This window comes from Ctenopharyngodon idella, chromosome 17 (genome assembly GCF_019924925.1).
Source record: "Ctenopharyngodon idella isolate HZGC_01 chromosome 17, HZGC01, whole genome shotgun sequence".
In the NCBI taxonomy this organism is placed as follows: Eukaryota; Metazoa; Chordata; class Actinopteri; order Cypriniformes; family Xenocyprididae; genus Ctenopharyngodon; species Ctenopharyngodon idella.
Genome location: NC_067236.1, coordinates 18142082 through 18163575, shown reverse-complemented (window position 1 = coordinate 18163575; position 21494 = coordinate 18142082). Strand labels below are relative to the sequence as shown.

At 40.0% G+C, this 21494-nt stretch overlaps 2 protein-coding genes across 2 annotated transcripts; one reads left to right on the top strand and one right to left on the bottom strand.

Annotated features, from left to right (window-relative positions):
• The first annotated feature begins 4750 nt into the window (after positions 1 to 4750).
• LOC127498301 (kelch-like protein 28) lies at positions 4751 to 16639 on the top strand. Its single transcript, XM_051867526.1, has 6 exons — positions 4751 to 4982; positions 6917 to 7177; positions 8553 to 9190; positions 10526 to 10969; positions 13152 to 13360; positions 13555 to 16639. Exons 2-6 carry the CDS (start codon positions 6917 to 6919, stop codon positions 13716 to 13718), a joined length of 1716 nt encoding a protein of 571 aa, XP_051723486.1. The 5' UTR covers positions 4751 to 4982; the 3' UTR covers positions 13719 to 16639.
• A 492-nt stretch (positions 16640 to 17131) lies between these two features.
• Positions 17132 to 21486, bottom strand: LOC127498303 (uncharacterized protein C14orf28 homolog). Its single transcript, XM_051867538.1, has 5 exons — positions 21325 to 21486; positions 19274 to 19798; positions 18356 to 18445; positions 18134 to 18268; positions 17132 to 18048 (listed from the first exon to the last, which is right to left on the bottom strand). The coding sequence occupies exons 1-5, from the start codon at positions 21390 to 21392 to the stop codon at positions 17865 to 17867; spliced, it is 1002 nt and encodes a 333-aa protein (XP_051723498.1). The 5' UTR covers positions 21393 to 21486; the 3' UTR covers positions 17132 to 17864.
• Between the last annotated feature and the right edge of the window lie 8 nt (positions 21487 to 21494).

The window sequence follows — 21494 nt, the reverse complement described above, 5'->3', positions numbered from 1 at the left end:
TAAGTGCAGTATTTGAGTGTACAGTAAGAGCAGTATATGAGTGTACAGTAAGAGCAGTATTTGAGTGTACAGTAAGTGCAGTATATGAGTGTACAGTAAGCAGTATATGAGTGTACAGTAAGTGCAGTATTTGAGTGTACAGTAAGAGCAGTATATGAGTGTACAGTAAGAGCAGTATATGAGTGTACAGTAAGAGCAGTATATGAGTGTACAGTAAGAGCAGTATATGAGTGTACAGTAAGAGCAGTATTTGAGTGTACAGTAAGAGCAGTATTTGAGTGTACAGTAAGAGCAGTATATGAGTGTACAGTAAGAGCAGTATTTGAGTGTACAGTAAGAGCAGTATATGAGTGTTTGTGAGTGCAGTATATGAGTACAGTAAGAGCAGTATTTGAGTGTACAGTAAGAGCAGTATTTGAGTGTACAGTAAGAGCAGTATATGAGTGTTTGTGAGTGCAGTATATGAGTGTACAGTAAGAGCAGTATATGTGTACAGTAAGAGCAGTATTTGAGTGTACAGTAAGTGCAGTATTTGAGTGTACAGTAAGTGCAGTATTTGAGTGTACAGTAAGTGCAGTATATGAGTGTACAGTATGAGCAGTATGAGTGTACAGTATGAGCAGTATATGAGTGTACAGTATGAGCAGTATGAGTGTACAGTATGAGCAGTATATGAGTGTACAGTAAGAGCAGTATTTGAGTGTACAGTAAGAGCAGTATGAGTGTACAGTAAGTGCAGTATATGAGTGTACAGTAAGTGCAGTATATGAGTGTACAGTAAGAGCAGTATATGAGTGTACAGTAAGTGCAGTATATGAGTGTACAGTAAGAGCAGTATATGAGTGTACAGTAAGAGCAGTATATGAGTGTACAGTAAGAGCAGTATTTGAGTGTACAGTAAGTGCAGTATATGAGTGTACAGTAAGAGCAGTATTTGAGTGTACAGTAAGAGCAGTATAGGAGTGTACAGTAAGAGCAGTATTTGAGTGTACAGTAAGAGCAGTATAGGAGTGTACAGTAAGAGCAGTATAGGAGTGTACAGTAAGAGCAGTATATGAGTGTACAGTAAGAGCAGTATAGGAGTGTACAGTAAGTGCAGTATAGGAGTGTACAGTAAGAGCAGTATTTGAGTGTACAGTAAGAGCAGTATTTGAGTGTACAGTAAGTGCAGTATATGAGTGTACAGTAAGTGCAGTATATGAGTGTACAGTAAGAGCAGTATTTGAGTGTACAGTAAGAGCAGTATATGAGTGTACAGTAAGAGCAATATATGAGTGTACAGTAAGAGCAGTATTTGAGTGTACAGTAAGAGCAGTATAGGAGTGTACAGTAAGAGCAGTATATGAGTGTACAGTAAGTGCAGTATATGAGTGTACAGTAAGAGCAGTATTTGAGTGTACAGTAAGAGCAGTATATGAGTGTACAGTAAGAGCAGTATTTGAGTGTACAGTAAGAGCAGTATAGGAGTGTACAGTAAGTGCAGTATAGGAGTGTACAGTAAGAGCAGTATATGAGTGTACAGTAAGAGCAGTATTTGAGTGTACAGTAAGTGCAGTATATGAGTGTACAGTAAGTGCAGTATATGAGTGTACAGTAAGAGCAGTATTTGAGTGTACAGTAAGAGCAGTATATGAGTGTACAGTAAGAGCAGTATATGAGTGTACAGTAAGAGCAGTATTTGAGTGTACAGTAAGAGCAGTATAGGAGTGTACAGTAAGAGCAGTATATGAGTGTACAGTAAGTGCAGTATATGAGTGTACAGTAAGAGCAGTATTTGAGTGTACAGTAAGAGCAGTATATGAGTGTACAGTAAGAGCAGTATTTGAGTGTACAGTAAGAGCAGTATAGGAGTGTACAGTAAGTGCAGTATAGGAGTGTACAGTAAGAGCAGTATAGGAGTGTACAGTAAGAGCAGTATAGGAGTGTTTGTGAGTGCAGTATATGAGTGTACAGTAAGAGCAGTATTTGAGTGTACAGTAAGTGCAGTATTTGAGTGTACAGTAAGTGCAGTATATGAGTGTACAGTATGAGCAGTATATGAGTGTACAGTAAGACCAGTATATGAGTGTACAGTAAGTGCAGTATTTGAGTGTACAGTAAGAGCAGTATATGAGTGTACAGTAAGTGCAGTATATGAGTGTACAGTAAGAGCAGTATATGAGTGTACAGTAAGTGCAGTATATGAGTGTACAGTAAGAGCAGTATTTGAGTGTACAGTAAGAGCAGTATATGAGTGTACAGTAAGAGCAGTATATGAGTGTACAGTAAGAGCAGTATTTGAGTGTACAGTAAGAGCAGTATGAGTGTACAGTAAGAGCAGTATATGAGTGTACAGTAAGAGCAGTATTTGAGTGTACAGTAAGAGCAGTATGAGTGTACAGTAAGAGCAGTATATGAGTGTACAGTAAGAGCAGTATTTGAGTGTACAGTAAGAGCAGTATTTGAGTGTACAGTAAGAGCAGTATATGAGTGTACAGTAAGTGCAGTATATGAGTGTACAGTAAGAGCAGTATATGAGTGTACAGTAAGAGCAGTATGAGTGTACAGTAAGAGCAGTATATGAGTGTACAGTAAGAGCAGTATATGAGTGTACAGTAAGAGCAGTATGAGTGTACAGTAAGAGCAGTATATGAGTGTACAGTAAGAGCAGTATTTGAGTGTACAGTAAGAGCAGTATATGAGTGTACAGTAAGTGCAGTATATGAGTGTACAGTAAGAGCAGTATATGAGTGTACAGTAAGAGCAGTATTTGAGTGTACAGTAAGAGCAGTATATGAGTGTACAATAAGTGCAGTATTTGAGTGTACAGTAAGTGCAGTATATGAGTGTACAGTAAGAGCAGTATATGAGTGTACAGTAAGAGCAGTATATGAGTGTACAGTAAGAGCAGTATTTGAGTGTACAGTAAGAGCAGTATTTGAGTGTACAGTAAGAGCAGTATATGAGTGTACAGTAAGTGCAGTATATGAGTGTACAGTAAGAGCAGTATATGAGTGTACAGTAAGAGCAGTATTTGAGTGTACAGTAAGAGCAGTATATGAGTGTACAATAAGTGCAGTATTTGAGTGTACAGTAAGTGCAGTATATGAGTGTACAGTAAGAGCAGTATATGAGTGTACAGTAAGAGCAGTATATGAGTGTACAGTAAGAGCAGTATTTGAGTGTACAGTAAGAGCAGTATATGAGTGTACAGTAAGAGCAGTATTTGAGTGTACAGTAAGAGCAGTATATGAGTGTACAGTAAGAGCAGTATTTGAGTGTACAGTAAGTGCAGTATATGAGTGTACAGTAAGAGCAGTATTTGAGTGTACAGTAAGAGCAGTATATGAGTGTACAGTAAGAGCAGTATATGAGTGTACAGTAAGAGCAGTATATGAGTGTACAGTAAGTGCAGTATATGAGTGTACAGTAAGTGCAGTATTTGAGTGTACAGTAAGTGCAGTATATGAGTGTACAGTAAGCAGTATATGAGTGTACAGTAAGTGCAGTATTTGAGTGTACAGTAAGAGCAGTATATGAGTGTACAGTAAGAGCAGTATTTGAGTGTACAGTAAGTGCAGTATATGAGTGTACAGTAAGCAGTATATGAGTGTACAGTAAGTGCAGTATTTGAGTGTACAGTAAGAGCAGTATATGAGTGTACAGTAAGAGCAGTATATGAGTGTACAGTAAGAGCAGTATATGAGTGTACAGTAAGTGCAGTATATGAGTGTACAGTAAGTGCAGTATTTGAGTGTACAGTAAGAGCAGTATATGAGTGTACAGTAAGAGCAGTATATGAGTGTACAGTAAGTGCAGTATTTGAGTGTACAGTAAGTGCAGTATTTGAGTGTACAGTAAGAGCAGTATATGAGTGTACAGTAAGAGCAGTATATGAGTGTACAGTAAGAGCAGTATTTGAGTGTACAGTAAGAGCAGTATATGAGTGTACAGTAAGTGCAGTATATGAGTGTACAGTAAGAGCAGTATATGAGTGTACAGTAAGAGCAGTATTTGAGTGTACAGTAAGAGCAGTATATGAGTGTACAATAAGTGCAGTATTTGAGTGTACAGTAAGAGCAGTATATGAGTGTACAATAAGTGCAGTATTTGAGTGTACAGTAAGTGCAGTATATGAGTGTACAGTAAGAGCAGTATATGAGTGTACAGTAAGAGCAGTATATGAGTGTACAGTAAGAGCAGTATTTGAGTGTACAGTAAGAGCAGTATATGAGTGTACAGTAAGAGCAGTATTTGAGTGTACAGTAAGAGCAGTATATGAGTGTACAGTAAGAGCAGTATTTGAGTGTACAGTAAGTGCAGTATATGAGTGTACAGTAAGAGCAGTATATGAGTGTACAGTAAGCAGTATATGAGTGTACAGTAAGTGCAGTATTTGAGTGTACAGTAAGAGCAGTATATGAGTGTACAGTAAGAGCAGTATATGAGTGTACAGTAAGTGCAGTATTTGAGTGTACAGTAAGAGCAGTATATGAGTGTACAGTAAGAGCAGTATATGAGTGTACAGTAAGTGCAGTATTTGAGTGTACAGTAAGTGCAGTTTATAAGTGTTTGTGAGTGCAGTAGGGTGGCTGGGTGTGTTAATGAATCCCTCGCTCTCTCATTCATGTCTATTTTAAGCTCCATCAGTGTCGCATCAGAGAGCAGCTCCAGGGCAACACACACACACACACACACACACACACACACACACACACACCCACACACACACCCACACACACACACACACACACACACACACACACAAAGAAAATTTTCTGCACCTGATATTCACAGAGGTGTCATTTGTCATTTCAAGAGAGGTTATTTTAAAAACAAGGTCTTATTTAAAAGAGCAGACGGTATTTGGAGGATGGCCGAGGTTTTATTTTGCTCTGCTCGTTGATTTCCCGGAAGTGACGCATGCGCTGATTTGTGTTTGTTTTCCTGACAGTCGCGGCCGTGTTGCGCTTCAAACTGCCAGAAATCAGCCAGACATTCAGGTAAACATTGACTAAACACTTTATTACTCCACTTTACAGCATGAAATAAACCCGAGGACGGTGTAAATGAGCGCTAAACGCCGCTGTGCTGAGCTCTATATGCGGATGCTAATGTTAGCATAGAATGAGCAGCTTTATTTATTCATATCAGCTGATTCATGTCAGACGAAGATGATTTTCATGTCCGAAGATGATCTGTGATGTTTTCACTTAATACACCTGATGTGATTTCTGCTGTTCGGAGATCTGAATGGCTGTGTGTCATACCTAGTGAGCTGCTGCTGCCTACCTAGAACGCATGTTTGTCTTCATAGGGAGCATTCGTATGGAAGCAAAAGAAATAAATCATGCTTTAGCGAATCGTATTTATCACAAAAAATGTCAATGTTATTACAAAAAGGCAGTTTTATGACATAAAGAGCTGAAATTATGACATAAAGTCAATATTATGACAAAATTATATGAGTCATATGAGATACAGAGTCATAACTATGACGTAAAAAGTAAATATTATGAAATAAAATGACAATATTATGACAAAAAGTCGAAATTATGACATTAAAAGTTAAAATTATGACATAAAAAGCCAATATTATGATAAACAGTCAAAACTATGACAATGTCAGATCAAAAAAATGTGAAATTATGAGATAAAATGTCATAATTATGACTTGATGAAATGATTTACAAAAGCATGATTTGGCAGAAAGGAGCTTCTGTACATTTGTGTTGAGCTGCATGTCTAGACAGCATCATGTACAGCAGTTTTGAGCCTCAGTGGTCTGCTGTCTATGTAGGTGTCGATGGACAGAAATGATGCTCGATTCAAAGGCACCAGAATGCAGTGTGTGAGAGTTTTGAACACCTCGATATCATTGATCTGAGCGGATGTTTGATGATGTCACAGCTTTCCATTTCAATTCAAGTACTTTACTGGCACGATTGTGTTCACATTCTGTACTGCCAAAGCTTTATACACTAAACAAGAGAAGGATTTTCAGTAACACTTTAACTCCACACTCATTTGTTAACATTAGTTAATGCATTAGTTAACATAAACTATGGGCAATGTATTTTTACTGCATTTATTAACCTTGATAATGTTAGTTAATAAAAAAATTCACAGTGCTGTTAGTTCACTAATGTTAACAGATTAGTTAAGGTTAATAAATGCTTTAAAAGTGTTGTTGGTGAGGGTGTGCAGCTGAAAAATGATAGTTTTGGGTAAATGTTTTCCCTGGTTTGAGGGATTGTTGAAGTGTTTTTCTCTTGATCACTGCCTTCAGATGCAGTATTGAGTCTCCCGACTGCTGATGTTTGTTCACATCGGCTGTTCTTTTGGGAGTCAAATGTCCCTGAAGAACTGAAGAAAGCACTCGTGACTCGTTTGAACTCTCTGATTCTGTTCTTCACAATCAAACACAGTGACTCTTTAGATCTTATAAATGAAACAAAGAATGAAACAAAATGTGATGTTACGTGACATACTATTCTCCGGCTATTTTACTGACGTCTTTCTGCGGTTGAAACACTGATTGTTCGATTACATGAGACATGATTCATTTCAGTAAGTTGTTCTGAATCTTTCAACATTCCTTCTGATGTTCATTCATGTTTATTTGGTGCTGTAACTAGTAGTAAAGAGAGGAGATGATCGCTTCACCACACATTAAAGAGACACAAAGACACATTTATTATGATAAAATGACAGAATTTGAAAGCTGAGACTTTGTTTCACATCATAAGCATCAAAGATTATTGTGATTATTGGATGGCAGGCGCTACAAATAATGTTCAATGAAGTTTTGTTCACACATCAACTCAAAACAGCATCTAAAAGATCAATCTTGGGATTTAAGAATCAATATCAGTTCCTCAAAATGAGAATTGATTAAGTGCTGAGCTAAACTAGCCAGGTTTTGTGTGTTCGTCAGATGGACCAGTCGGCGAAGTCATACATGTTTGCGAGTCTGACGCGGCCTCACTCCGAGCAGCTCCTGCAGGGTCTGCAGCTCCTGCGACAGGACCATGAGCTCTGCGACATCGTGCTGCGGGTTGGAGACGCCAAGATTCACGCGCACAAGGTGGTGCTGGCCAGCATCAGCCCGTACTTCAAGGCCATGTTCACCGGCAACCTGTCCGAGAAAGAGACGTCAGAGGTGGAGTTCCAGTGCGTCGATGAAGCCGCGCTCAAGGTGAGCAGCGTCTGTTTCACATCTGTTTACAGCAGAGAAAATAATACATGATCTTCTGCTGGGTGAATCTCTGAACACCTGTCAAGATCATGTTCAAATCCTGTTTTACGGCAAAATCAAAAATCAGAATAATGTTATGCTTAAATAAAATAAAGCCAATATTTAGTACCGCTTATTTTTTCTTCATTTTTAAATTATTTTCATGATAATTCTGCAGATTTTCCCCCAATTCTGATTGATGTAATGCATAAAACATACATTTAAATTATGAAATTATATTTAAAACATAAAACATCTGCCAGAATAGTATCAACAGTACTATATATATAATTAATTGCAAATAAATCACACATTAAATTTAGCTGAGAAATTACCCCCAAAAGATCATTTAAAGTCATTATTGTGTTAAAAGACAAAAGCGTCAAATAGACATTACAAATATGAAATTTAAATTAAATTATTATTTCATATTAATACTCTACATAAGAATCTAAAACTGTTGGATGGTGATGAATATCTAAAGTAACTGAGTCATTCATTTATTCGATTCATTCAAAGGGCTATATATATATATAATTACATATACTGTATGTAATTGTGTGTAAATGTAATTATATATTATATCATTATATATGTATAATTATGTAGTATATATAAATTGTGAAATATATGTACATAATTGTAGTATTTGCTAAATTATAAATATATATATATATATGACCATTTGCCTAATATATGACCTAAATTTTTGACCTACCGGTCAAAAGTTTGTAAACATTAATATTTTTAATGATTTTTTTTTTTTAAAGAAGTCTCTTCTACTCATCAAGCCTGCATTTATTTGATCAAAAATACAGTTAAAACAGTAATATTGTGAAATATTACAATTTAAAATAATGGTTTTCTATTTTAATACACTTATAACACAAATATTATTTATTTCTGTGATTTATTATAAAAATGCTGTTTTTTTTTGTTTGTTTGTTTTCATGAAAAAAGTATTACAGGTTCCAAAAAAATAAAACATTGATAATAAATCATCATATCAGAATGATTTCTGAAGGATCATGTGACACTGAAGACTGGAGTAATGATGCTGAAAATTCAGTTTTGATCACAGGAATAAATTACACTTTACTATATATTCACATAGAAAACAGCTGATTTACACTGGAATAATATTTCACAATATCAATCACCCCAGAGAATGATGAGAATTACAAAACAGATCATATGCATTAAAATATTGAGTATGTTCTTTTGATTTTGGGGGAGACATGTGACCCAGACGTGTTTTCATGCGTGACCCTGTGCAGTCAATCACACTGTTGATGTAGAGTTTTCGTTAACCATGACGTTTCCGTCTCTCCATCAGGCCATAGTGGAGTACGCTTACACAGGAACAGTCTTCATCTCACAGGAAACGGTGGAGTCTCTACTTCCTGCCGCCAACCTTCTGCAGGTCAAGCTGGTTCTGAAAGAGTGCTGCAGCTTCCTGGAGAGCCAGCTGGACGCCGGCAACTGCATCGGGATCTCGCGCTTCGCCGAAACCTACGGCTGCCACGATCTGTGCCTAGCGGCCACCAAGTTCATCTGCCAGAACTTCGAGGAGGTGTGTCAGACAGAGGAGTTCTTCGAGCTGACGCGGGCCGAGCTGGACGAGATCGTCTCCAACGACTGCCTGAACGTGGTGACGGAGGAGACGGTGTTCTACGCCCTGGAGTCCTGGATCAAGTACGACCTGACGGAGCGGCAGCAGTATCTGGCGCAGCTCCTGCACTGCGTACGGCTGCCGCTGCTGAGCGTCAAGTTCCTCACGCGGCTCTACGAGGCCAATCACCTGATCCGAGACGACCACGCCTGCAAACACCTGCTCAACGAGGCCCTCAAGTATCACTTCATGCCCGAACACCGGCTCTCCTACCAGACGGTGCTGTCCACACGGCCGCGCTGCGCTCCCAAGGTCCTGCTGGCGGTCGGGGGCAAAGCCGGGCTGTTCGCCACGCTGGAAAGGTGAACGAGTTACAATATTTGACCCGTTTAATATTTGACTGTTTAATTATGAAAAAAATAATTCTGAGATGATGATTGTGATTCTGTCTTTGGCGATTCTGAATCTATTCCGAAAACTTCAGATTTAGTTTTTACCGCATATGTGTGATGGCACTAGAGACAGCTGTATGATGCTTGCTGCCAATCACACAAACACACACACACACACACAAAACCACCAGACAAGTATATAAACTTCCGTAAAGTTAGGAAATGATGAAGCGAATTACAAGTCTGTTTGTGCTGTGAGAAACAGGCTTTTGCTCAACTCTTACAATGCGCCAGTATCTCAGTGTTTTCCCTTCCAAATGCTGTACGAAGGCAGTGTTAATGCCGCTAGGATCGCAGTATTAGATACACGAAACTCACTTACTGACAGACGGCTGCTTTCAAATGCTCACACACACTTTGTGTTCGTTTGATGCTTTTATAGCTGTTTCAACTTTATTTCATAAATGACAAATCTTGCAACATTGACAGTTATCAAACTAAACTGAACCAACATTGAACTGAATTGAATCAACATTGACCCGAATTGAATCAACATTGAACCGAATTGAATCAACATTTAACTGAATTGAATCAACATTTAACTAAATTGAATCAACATTGAACTGAGTTGAATCAACATTGAACTGAATTGAATCCACATTTAAATTGAATGAACATTGAACTGAATTAAATCAACATTGAACTAAATTGAATCAACATTGAACTGAGTTGAATGAACATTTAAATTGAATGAACATTGAACTGAATTAAATCAACATTGAACTAAATTGAATCAACATTGAACTGAGTTGAATCAACATTGAACTGAATTGAATCAACATTTAAATTGAATGAACATTGAACTGAATTAAATCAACATTGAACTAAATTGAATCAACATTGAACTAAATTGAATCAACATTGAACCGAATTGAATCAACATTGATCTGAATTGAATCAACATTGAATGAATGAATGAAACAATCAATCAATCAATAAAGACAATAGTGTCATTATTTAGATCAGTTCAGTGTGTAAAGCTCATCAATTATGAAACAAGTTCAGTTTCAGCTGTAAAGCAGCTCTACTGAAGACAATAGAGTCATTATTCAGATCAATTCACTTCAAGTTTTGTTCTCATCTGATAGAGTCAGTGCAGTCAAACCAATAATATAACTAAATATTAAGTGTCTTTGAAACACCCCTAATGTTGATTAATTCATTGTTGAGTTGAGTTTTAATAAGCTGAACTGATGTAGTTTTGCACATGATGACTGTGTGTGTGTGTGTGTGTGTGTGTGTCAGTATGGAGATGTACTTCCCGCAGACGGACTCGTGGATCGGACTGGCTCCGCTCACCGTGCCGCGCTATGAATTCGGCGTGGCCGTCCTGGAGCAGAAGGTGTACGTGGTGGGCGGCATCGCCACGCACATGCGGCAGGGCATCAGCTACCGGCGGCACGAGAGCACCGTGGAGAGATGGGACCCCGACAGCAACACGTGGTCGTCGGTGGAGCACATGGCCGAATGCAGGAGCACGCTGGGCGTAGTGGTGTTAGCGGGGGAGCTGTACGCGCTCGGCGGCTACGACGGCCAGTACTACCTGCAGTCTGTGGAGAAATACGTGCCCAAGGTGAAGGAGTGGCAGCCCGTGGCGCCCATGACCAAATCACGCAGCTGCTTCGCCACCGCTGTGCTGGACGGGATGATCTACGCCATCGGCGGCTACGGCCCTGCGCACATGAACAGGTACGGCAGCACTGCATTCTGGGAACTAGTCGTTAGTTTTAAGTTAAGATTTCTTTTATTTCAGTAATTAGAGTTGGTGCTATGACTAACTAAAACTATTTGAAATATAGCTGCAAGCAACAATTACGGGGTCAAACCGAATAAGAACAGAAAAGGAAATATTTGTGGACATCTGTGATCATGAGGTTAGCATAAAGCGGTTTAAATTACATCAGTTCAAGCACTTATAACATTATAACATGGTTTATAACTTCTGAGCAGTAGGTGGCGCTATGACGAAACTCTGCATGCACCCTCAAGTCATGCCTGTGATGACCTGTACCAGGTTTCGTGTCAATACACAAAACTTTTGCAAAGATACAGCCGAATATCCATTTTGGCGTGCAGTCAAATTTGTTGACGCAGTATAAAACAACGGTTGGGTCTATCAAAAATCTTTTAACAACTTTTTGTCATGAGTGTCTGTAGATGCTACATACCAAATTTCGTACAAATCGGACACATTTTGTAGGAGGAGTTTGAAAAAGTAAGTTTTGAATAAAATTCAATATGGCGGACAGTAAGTATGGTAGAATATGGCAAATTTGGTATCATAAGAATCTGCATAAGCCAACAAATCTAATGATGTAAGTGAAATGACAATATGTTGAATTTTTCATATGTTAAAAGCATTTTCATAAATTTCATTATTTCTTGACCACTAGGGGGTGCTGACCTAAAACTTTACAGGTCCTCTCAGAACATGGCCTCAATGAATCATACCGCGTTTCATAACTATACGTTCATGTGTTCGTAAAACACAGAATTTTATGACAAAATTCAAAATGGCTGACCAAAGAAAATTGGATTTCGTTTAACTCGGCATGCCTCAAGGAATCTAAGGAGATCTTCTGATTTTAGGAAAAGGCATTCAAAAGTTTTAAGCAAAAATAGCCATTTTTTTCTCATCTCGGCACCAGTAGGTGGCGCTGTGACGATACTGTGCATATAATGTCCCCAAGTCATGCCTCTAATGACAAATACCTAGTTTGGTGTCAATACACCAAATCATTACGAAGATACAGCATCAAATCCATTTTTGCGTGCTCGCCGTCAAATTCGTTGATGCGCTATACGAGAACGGATTGACCGATCAAAAATCTTTTAATAACTTTTTGCCTGAAGTGTGAGTAGATGCTACATACCAAATGTCGTGCAAATTGGACAAACGCTCTAGGAGGAGTTCGAAAAAGTAGGAAAATTCAAAATGGCGGAATAATTTTCATGAAGGAAATGACGTCAAAGGGTGCATTACATGGAATCAGAGGGAAAAAGAATTTTGTTTCTAGGACCTACACATCAAAAGTTATGAGCACAAACATGAGTGATTTTGAACTGTAGGTGGCGCTAGAGGGTTTGAGGTAGAGACTTCAAATTTCCTATGGTAACATTTCAGACTGTCCTCTATCTGTGTGCCAAATTTCATAACTTTTTACTTTTACGGTTCTGTACGCTTCCATAGACTCGAGCGGAAGAAGAATAAATATTTCAAATTTCCATTTAGTATAAGTTGAAGTACTAAAATTACTAAAACTAAAACTGAAATAGTTTTAAGACATATTAAATCTTATAAAACCAACAAAAACACACACAATTACTAAAACTCTAAGAAAAATTAAAACATAAAAATTCAAAATATTAATAAATACTAATGACGCTTATAACAACGGTTGGTGTATTAGCAGAAACACTGGAGTTCAAGGCCTTGTTTCTTATGTAACTACTGAATGAATTTAATTTTTACATTTATTTTTTATAGTTCTGTGTTTAAATGAGAATTATTCTATTTTTAATTTTAGTTTGTTTGAACATGTTTGTCTTGAACTGCTGTAGGGAAGCAAATGTTAATGCAGGAGTTACAGTCACTGGTTAACTGAGTCAGGTTTGGTTTAGTCAGTGGCTCATGGGACGGTTCTGGTGTTGTCGTTGTGTTTCCATGAGCGCCGTCCCTCGTGAGATGCGTTTCGGCGGAATCGTCTCTCTAAACACACGTGTTCAGGCTGGAAAGAACACAGACTCATGGGACGCTGTCATGGTTTCATCTGTTTCATGGTGCCAAACTTTATTTGTCTGGTCATTAATGTCAGGCAGTATTGAGTTAAATTCATGATATTTAAAAGACTGTGACTGATGTTTGTTTCAGTGTGGAGAGATACGATCCAAGCAAAGACTCATGGGATATGGTGGCGCCCATGGCCGATAAGCGCATCAACTTCGGAGTGGGCGTGATGCTGGGCTTCATCTTCGTCGTCGGCGGACACAACGGTGTCTCTCATTTATCTAGCATTGAGCGATACGACCCGCATCAGAACCAGTGGACGGCGTGTCGGCCCATGAACGAGCCGCGCACAGGTGAGAGCGAAGGTCCTGAAGAACCTGATCATAACAAATACAACGTGCTTTTGAGCATCATGAATATAAGGGCACAGTGCAAAAACAATATAAAAGAGCAGCTATTCTGGTTTATGTTGATCTTGAGCATGAAAAAGCTCTGCAGAAGACAGTATTGTGATTATTGACGTGTGTGTGTGTGTGTGTTTCTGCAGGCGTGGGCTCGGCCGTGGTTGATAACTACCTCTACGTGGTTGGCGGTCACTCGGGATCCTCGTACCTGAACACAGTGCAGCGCTACGACCCCATCACGGACAGCTGGCACGACTCCAGCGGCATGATGTACTGCCGCTGTAACTTCGGCCTCACTGCCCTTTGACCCTGGGCGCACGGATGACGCTCTGTCAGAGACCGCGAGGGGAAGGATGGGGTTCATTTCTGGAGTGTGTTTCTCGCTCACCCGGTGACGTTTGCTCCGCGCCGGCACACGGACGTGGAGCGCCGCGGCTCACGGCCGTCACTGAAGCACGGATGAACACGCGAGGGCCGAGAGCCTTCCACAAACCCGCGGAGGACGCGGAAGCCTCGAGCTCTTTCCCCTTTACATTTCAAGGCTTCTCATGAGGGACGCACATGGATGTGTGTGTGTTGCATGAGTGGAATCAGCGCTTCGCTCTGGAGGAGGAGCGCGGCACTCGTGATAAGGGCTGCCTTCTGTCACGCGCACGTGTGTGTGAGTGTGAGAGTATGTGAGTGAGTGTGAGTGAGTATGTGAGTGAGTATGTGAGTGAGAGAGTATGTGAGTATGAGTGTGTGTGAGTATGTGTTTGAGTGTGTGTATGTGAGTGAGTATGAGAGTATCTGATAGGGCTGCACAATTAATCGCAATTAAATCGCACGTGATTTGGCAAAGGCTGCGATTATTTCATGCGCAGTTTGTCAGAGCTGTACGGCTCTGTGATCAGCAGTAAATGCTTCTCCATCTGAAAGCCAGAGGGCGCTCTCACGCAGAAACTGCAAATATGCCCTGCTGCAGAAGTAGAACACGCGTCATTCCAGGAAATCCCTACGGGCATCATACTATCGCTGTAGCTGAATAAACAGAAGATTAAAACGTTTTGATTGATTAAACATGACTAATAAACACACGACTGCCTTATTCTGTGTAAGAAGACACATGATCTCACAGAAGGACGCTCAACTGTCGTTATGAAGTGAGTTTGGAGTAAAAACATATTAAATGTTGTCTTTTGTTGGACAAGATGTTAATAAATGCTTCTCATGTCTGGAAAGATGTTTGACGCATGTTGCTTTTTCAAATGTACGTTATAAGCAACTCAAACTCACAGTGCTTTCAGATGGATTAGCATTTGGAGTCATAGTTCATTGACAAGCCGTGCATAAAAAAAAAATAATCGCAGCTTTGCGTTTTCATAATCGCACTAAGCCAAATCGTTTAAGCGTGATTTCAATGCTTTTTTCCTTCTAATCGTCCAATTAATCGTGCAGCCCTAGTATGTGAGTATGTTGAGTGTGTGAGTGTGTGTTTGAGTATATGTGTGAGTATTTGTGAGTGAGAGTATGTAAGTGCGTGTGAGTATGTGTGTGAGTATATATGTGTGAGTATGAGTGAGTGTATTTGTGAGTGAGTGAGTATTTATGAGTATGTGAGTATATGTGTGTATGTGATTATTTGTGAGTGTGAGTGTGTGTGCGTGTGTGTGTGTGACTCTCATACTGACTGGTGCTAATTTCCTCTTCAGGATTCAGTTGTTTTAGTTCTTTCATCGTTTGAAACTTGATTTCCTGTTTCAGTGACGTTTGTTTCTTGGCGTTCAGATGAAACGCTGGATGAAGCATCATGCAATAACATCCTTCATCTTCGGCCCGTCACGTTTGAGTTTGGTGTGACGTGAGCGCCGGTGACGTTACAAGCGTCTCACTGAAACACAAACTCCAGTCACATAGTGCCAAAACATTTCACACGTTCAGATGAAGCGTTTCTAGAGGTTGGTCGAGGCCTGCATCATTTCAGTCACGTTAGTCTCAGTCGTGTGAAGCGAGTTGTTCCGTGCGTTAATGCATCTGTTCATATATTTGCACGTGGAGACACTAAAGATGGAGTTGTGCACTTACCAAACCATTTTCTACTGTGTAAATATGATGTTTGAGTTCCTTTGAGGCAATAAGACTTTTTCTTCAACTAGTTTTTTATTTTTGTCATCTAATTGCCAAGGTGTTTTGGGGAATCCTGTGACTGACCCGAACGGCTTGAGTTGCATTCATTATGTTGCTCGTCATTCTGGATTTCTACACTTTATAAAGGGATATGATCATTCTGTCAACATTCACTCGCTCTCATGTCGTTCCAAACTTGAAGAATGTTGCTTTTTGTTCCCATTGACTTTTTTGTCCATATAATGGAAGTCAGTGGGAACTGAAACAGTTTGGAACGACAAGAAAGAATGATCATTTTTGTCGATCACTGTTCATTTTGTTTTGGATTGATCTTGATGTCACTGCGGTTCAGGACATCAGTTCAGTCTCTTTAGTGTGTTTCAGTTCATTCCAGCGGAATGAAGAACTTCTTTCAGAGGCTCAAAGGGAAACATCTGTGTTTGATTAGCAATAAGAAATATTTCCTTACATCCAGTGAATGAATGTTCATCGCCATCATTTGTTGTGACTCGACACTGAAATCTTCATGTCTGTTTGCAATATATTTGCTGATTTTCTCTCCTAAACAAGCAGAACTGTGCTGAAACGTGATGTGAATCCGAACACATCCGTCCATCTTCTCATGTGCACCAACACACGCTCGGTGAGAACACGTGGAATCACGCTGGCGTGACGTCACCGTCCTCCAGCCGTCCCTCTGGATTTATGGATGCCGTTCTGAAGGTCATTCTGTCAAACTGCAGAACGAAGGGATTTGGTGTTTGTTGGTGTTCGTGTCTCGCCGCTCTCACCAAAGTGCTCTTGAGGGAATCAATCTAGAATGACTTTCTCTGACTGTCTTAAACTTTGTTTTGTTGTTTTCCCTGATGAAGATGATGATGATGCCACTTTTTCTTTTTCTCATGAGTTTGTCTGTCTGGCTTGTGTTTGAAATAGGGTGAGTTTTTATAAACCTGTGGATTGTTACTGGAACTAAACCGATAACCTTAGCTACAAACGCAGTATTTATTTTTCACATTTTATCAAGCGTTGAGAGAGAGAGAGAGAGCATAGCGTACTTTTGCCATTTTATTTATGTGTGTCGCAGCTCAACCAGTCAAGAAATAAAGGCCTGGAAATGTTTTCGTGTTTTTGCTTTCATATTATGCCCTTTTTCATGCTTGAATGTTGATTATTTTCCTCATATTCTCCATTGTTCAGCTCCTCTCTTCCCAGTCTGTCAGTAACGCTCTGTTTAGTTCCTGTCTCTATGAAGCCCCTCCTTCTGAAAAGCACAATGTGCTCTGATTGGTCGGCTGGAGCAGTGTGTTGTGATTGGTGTTTGGGAAATGTCCCGCCCCTTACTATAACCGTCCGTTTCCAAACACTATTGACTGACTCAACCAGGCCCCGCCCCTTTATTCTGCGTATGAACTATTTAAAGGGGTGGCTGAACACCGTTACTGACAATCCTCATTTTGGCTGCGTGAGATTCTCCAGCTTTGTTGTTGTTGAGCAACCGAAGCGTGAGTTGTTAAAGCTCCGCCCTCTTCTGGAAAGGGGGCCGGGAGCAGCAGCTCATTAGCATTTAAAGGGACACACACAAAAACATTAAATGACCTCATCAACACAAGGTTAGAAACAAATAGATTTATTTGTAACAGCAGATACAATATCTGAATAGTTTTTGATACTGATTATAAAAGTAATGCGCACTGATTATTATTTTCACTCGTACTCTGGAGTTGATTGCTGTCATACTTCAGGAAGCTAAACCTAGTAAACTAAAGGCTAGTGTATCTGCTCATGACAGCTGAAAGTAATAAAATAAAGATTAAGAAGTGTGATCTTGATTTAAAAAAGCAGTTTCCATGAAATCCGATTTGTACATGAAACCGAATCATCATTTACAACCATCAGCAGCAGTTCAGTGTGAATTCATGTATTTGGGACCATTTCTGATCAGATCACGTACTAAGAAAATAGTTTTTCTGTCTGTGTTAATGTGGATGGCAGACGTGAAACACTGAGATTTTCTGATTGATCTGAATTCAGATTTGAGTTGCATAAATGTTTCTGTAAAATGAGGTTTTCGCTTGTGTCTGTTAATGCACAGTTACTCGAAGCGGCCCGGAACTATTATAGTCCATGTACAGATTCTTGGATTCCAAGCACCGCCGAAAACACACCAGAGAATCACTTAGAAAATTACAAAAATCAATCAAATACAAGAGTATAAAATGTCGCACAAAAAATAGTTCATTCTTGAAGGAGACATCGATTGATTTATTGTCCACACAACCACATGGATGTGCAAAACGGGCTATGAAAAGTGCCATCAGACTGCAGGAGGAGCTGTGGAGGCGTCTCATCTGTCTGTGGTCCGGATGTAGACCAGCGAGGACAACAACAGGAACTCGGGCGGTTTGTTCAGCAGCACCAGGTTGTCGCTCCGCAGGCCGTCGTAATGCATCCAGTATCCGTCGATCTGGAAGGCAGCAGAATAATGATGCTCGTCTCTGTTGAAGAGCGTCGCGCCCTCAAGCGAATACCTGTGAGACACAAACACACACCAGAAAATGAGCTGACTAACTCGTAAGACTAGTCTAAGCGGTTTATGCGAGAGAGAAACAGCACCGTTGATCAGAGAGCTCCAGGTGAAATGGCACATAAGACAGATCCTCCGACTGCCACATCTGCATGTTGAGGATGACGAAGGGCGGCGGGCCGTGACAGAAGAGCCTCTGACTGAACTCTCTCAGACCGTCACAACTGAAACACACACATCAGATGTGAGAGAGAGCACTGGATGGACACACAGACGCGCACACACACACACACACACACACAAACACTCACCCAAACTCTTCACATGGCTCCAGCCGCGGGCAGAAGAACTCGTCCACCGCTGACTGAATGGGATCTTTATCTGGAAGCTCATGAGGAGGACTGAGACAGACACAGTGAGAGATACAGCTGTGAATCAGCTCACAAACATCTGTTCTGACTCAAGCATTACACACCATTTATGGCCATGAGAGACTACAGAGCTTTGAAACTTTATATCTCGCAATTCTGACTTTATAACTCACAATTCTGACTTTAGTAATTCTGACTTTATATCTCACAATTCTGACTTTAGCAATTCTGACTTTATATCTCACAATTCTGACTTTAGCAATTCTGACTTTATATCTCGCAATTCTGACTTTATATCTCGCAATTCTGACTTTAGCAATTCTGACTTTATATCTCGCAATTCTGACTTTAGCAATTCTGACTTTATATCACACAATTCTGACTTTATATCTCACAATTCTGACTTTATATCTCGCAATTCTGACTTTATATCTCACAATTCTGACTTTAGCAATTCTGACTTTATATCTCACAATTCTGACTTTAGCAATTCTGACTTTATATCTCGCAATTCTGACTTTATATCTCGCAATTCTGACTTTAGCAATTCTGACTTTATATCTCGCAATTCTGACTTTAGCAATTCTGACTTTATTTCTCGCAATTGTGAGTTTATATCTTGCAATTCTGAGAATTGCTAGATGTAAACTCGCAATTGTGAGATAAAAAGTCACAATTACCTTTTTTTTTTTTTTATTCAGTGGTGGAAACAAGCTTCCATAGTTTTCCCTCCATATTCTCACTGTATCAGACTATATGAGCCATAAAAGCCTGACGCATCAAATATGATGCTCAACAGAAAACAAATTAGGTTTTTCTGACATGTGTCCGGCTGTAACGGGGTCAAAAGTCACGCACTTGACGCTGATGGTCTTCTGCAGGTGCTCCTGGAAGCGGGCGGGGCAGCTCTCGTTGGAGCACCAGCTCTCCTGCGCGCTGGACATCAGGTTCTCCAGGTTTTTGGTAAAGTTCTCGTGCTCGTTGCCGAAGAGGTCAATCTCCAGCGCCGTGTGGTGCACTTCAGAGCGGTACTGCCGCTTGGACATGCGGTCCCAGATCCACAGCATCTTCACGGTGGTGTAGTCGCACGAGTCCATCAGGAACAGGAAGTGCTCCACGAAGCGCTTGCCCAGGAACGGCGCCACCTCTCGGGGGAAGCTGCGGTTGTCTCTCAGGATGACGTAGAGCAGCATGAGGAAGCCGTCGATGGTGCAGGTGTTCTTCAGGCTGATCTGAACGTACAACGGCGTGCTGGCGATGGCCTTCCGTCCGGCTCTGATGGGGAACACGCCACCCCAGGGCAGAACGGGCCGCCAGAACCATCGCTCACCCTCCGCGTTATTGTTGATGGAGGCACGGATCTCCTCGAACAGCGTCTTGGTCCTGTCACAACAAAACTCTGATGAAACCACATATACACTGAACAACTCTTTACATGGTACTTGAAGGAATACCATGGCACGGCCATGTCCAAAAAAAACCGGTACATTTTGAATCTTCCAAAAAATTCCGACTTTTTCGAACTCCTCATAGGTGTTTGTCCGATTCACTCAAAACTTCACATGCATCATTTATCTCGAAAAACATGGCCATCATTGGCCAATGAAATTTGAGCACCTATTAGACGAGGTTAACTGAGGCCAATCGGAACAAAACTTGGTGGGCATGTTCAACTCATGGTCCAAGAGGTCTGTGCAAAGTTTGAAAGAAAAAGGTCACCGAGTGGCGCTATTGCATTTTAGACCTGATATATCACGCAACATATCATTCATAGACACAAAATGCATATCATATGTTAAATCTCCTCATTCTGAACAACTTTGCCTCAAGAACCTCTACTGTCAATCAAATCATTCATTAAATATCCATGATTATGTAAAAAACATACTTTTGTGAATTAGTCCTAGGTTTTTCACCCGATCAGAACCAAACCAGTGCATTACAATTCTCTGGAATCTTCAGATCAATAATTATGAAAAAAAGTTTAACTTTACCCTTTGGGTAGCTATAACAGGGTCATTTAGAAATTGGGCGTGGTAAAATATACTCAAAAGCCTGTAAATCATAAATTAAAACTTCACGAAACTAGGTGAGCACATGCAGCATATGACTCTTAAGAAGCTTGCCAACTTTTATGGAGATCGGACCACTATAGCTTTAAAAAAACATATATTTCCTATGGTAAATTGCCTGTATTAGCTGTAAATGGTCTTTTTCTTCTATGATTTAAATGGTCACATGCTTGCTTAATAAAACATAATACTTTTTTTCTGCATTGGCTCATAGGCCTTTAAAAGCTTGAACCCCGTTAACTGCTGCTTGCAGCTATATTTCTTATCTATATTCTGAAGGTTTGTTCTTATATCATTTGCCTCATTTATACAACATTTATTCCCTCTATAAAAACCTTTAACTCTAATGTCAACAAAATAAAACAAGAATTAAAAACCTCGCTTTATCCAATGTTTACGTTTATGTTCTGGAACTGTATGCAAATTAGTGCATCAGGTCATTTGCATATTTAAACACACCATTTCAGAAAACTTGTAATTCAAGACAAATGTCTTAATGTACTGTGATTAATCAACTGGGGAAAGTATGCTGATATATATTAGATACATGTTTTAGTTTCTTAAGTAAATAATAAATAATAACAAGCATTCCAATTTAATACGTTATTAAAAAACAACACAATAATATTCAGAGCTTATATGAAGTTTGAAAGATATCAGAAATCTGTCTGATCAAGCAAAACTCAATTCTATTCAATGAAATAAGCAAAAAACTGCACTTGATTAATTGGCGTAATTAATTCTGCTCTTGTGATTGAGTGCTGTTGTTGTACAGATGCAGCAGGTCTGTGTTTAATAAAGCACAGATGTTCAGAGCTCGTAATGTGATGCTCTCACCTCTCGGAGTGTGAGATGAAGCTCCGCAGCTCGTCTGTGTCTGTTAAACAGCAGAAATCTCTCTCCATAATGTTCCGCACGTCTTCATTTCTACGTAGTCAACATGGCATCTGTTTTCCATCGCGGCGCCCCGCCTACCTGATTACGCGGCACGCACGCAGCGCCGAAGA

What these genes read in the sequence shown, in the direction of transcription:
- LOC127498303 (XM_051867538.1), bottom strand. Translation starts at nt 21,392, where the DNA reads ATGGAGAGAGATTTCTGCTGTTTAACAGACACAGACGAGCTGCGGAGC. An exon ending in CAGAAGACCATCAGCGTCAA is followed by an intron (nt 18,446 to 19,273) that starts GTGCGTGACTTT and finishes TGTCTGTCTCAG; the next exon opens with TCCTCCTCATGAGCTTCCAG. An exon ending in CTGGAGCTCTCTGATCAACG is followed by an intron (nt 18,049 to 18,133) that starts GTGCTGTTTCTC and finishes TGTGTCTCACAG; the next exon opens with GTATTCGCTTGAGGGCGCGA.
- LOC127498301 (XM_051867526.1), top strand. Translation starts at nt 6,917, where the DNA reads ATGGACCAGTCGGCGAAGTCATACATGTTTGCGAGTCTGACGCGGCCT. An exon ending in TCGATGAAGCCGCGCTCAAG is followed by an intron (nt 7,178 to 8,552) that starts GTGAGCAGCGTC and finishes TCTCTCCATCAG; the next exon opens with GCCATAGTGGAGTACGCTTA. An exon ending in GGCCCTGCGCACATGAACAG is followed by an intron (nt 10,970 to 13,151) that starts GTACGGCAGCAC and finishes TGTTTGTTTCAG; the next exon opens with TGTGGAGAGATACGATCCAA.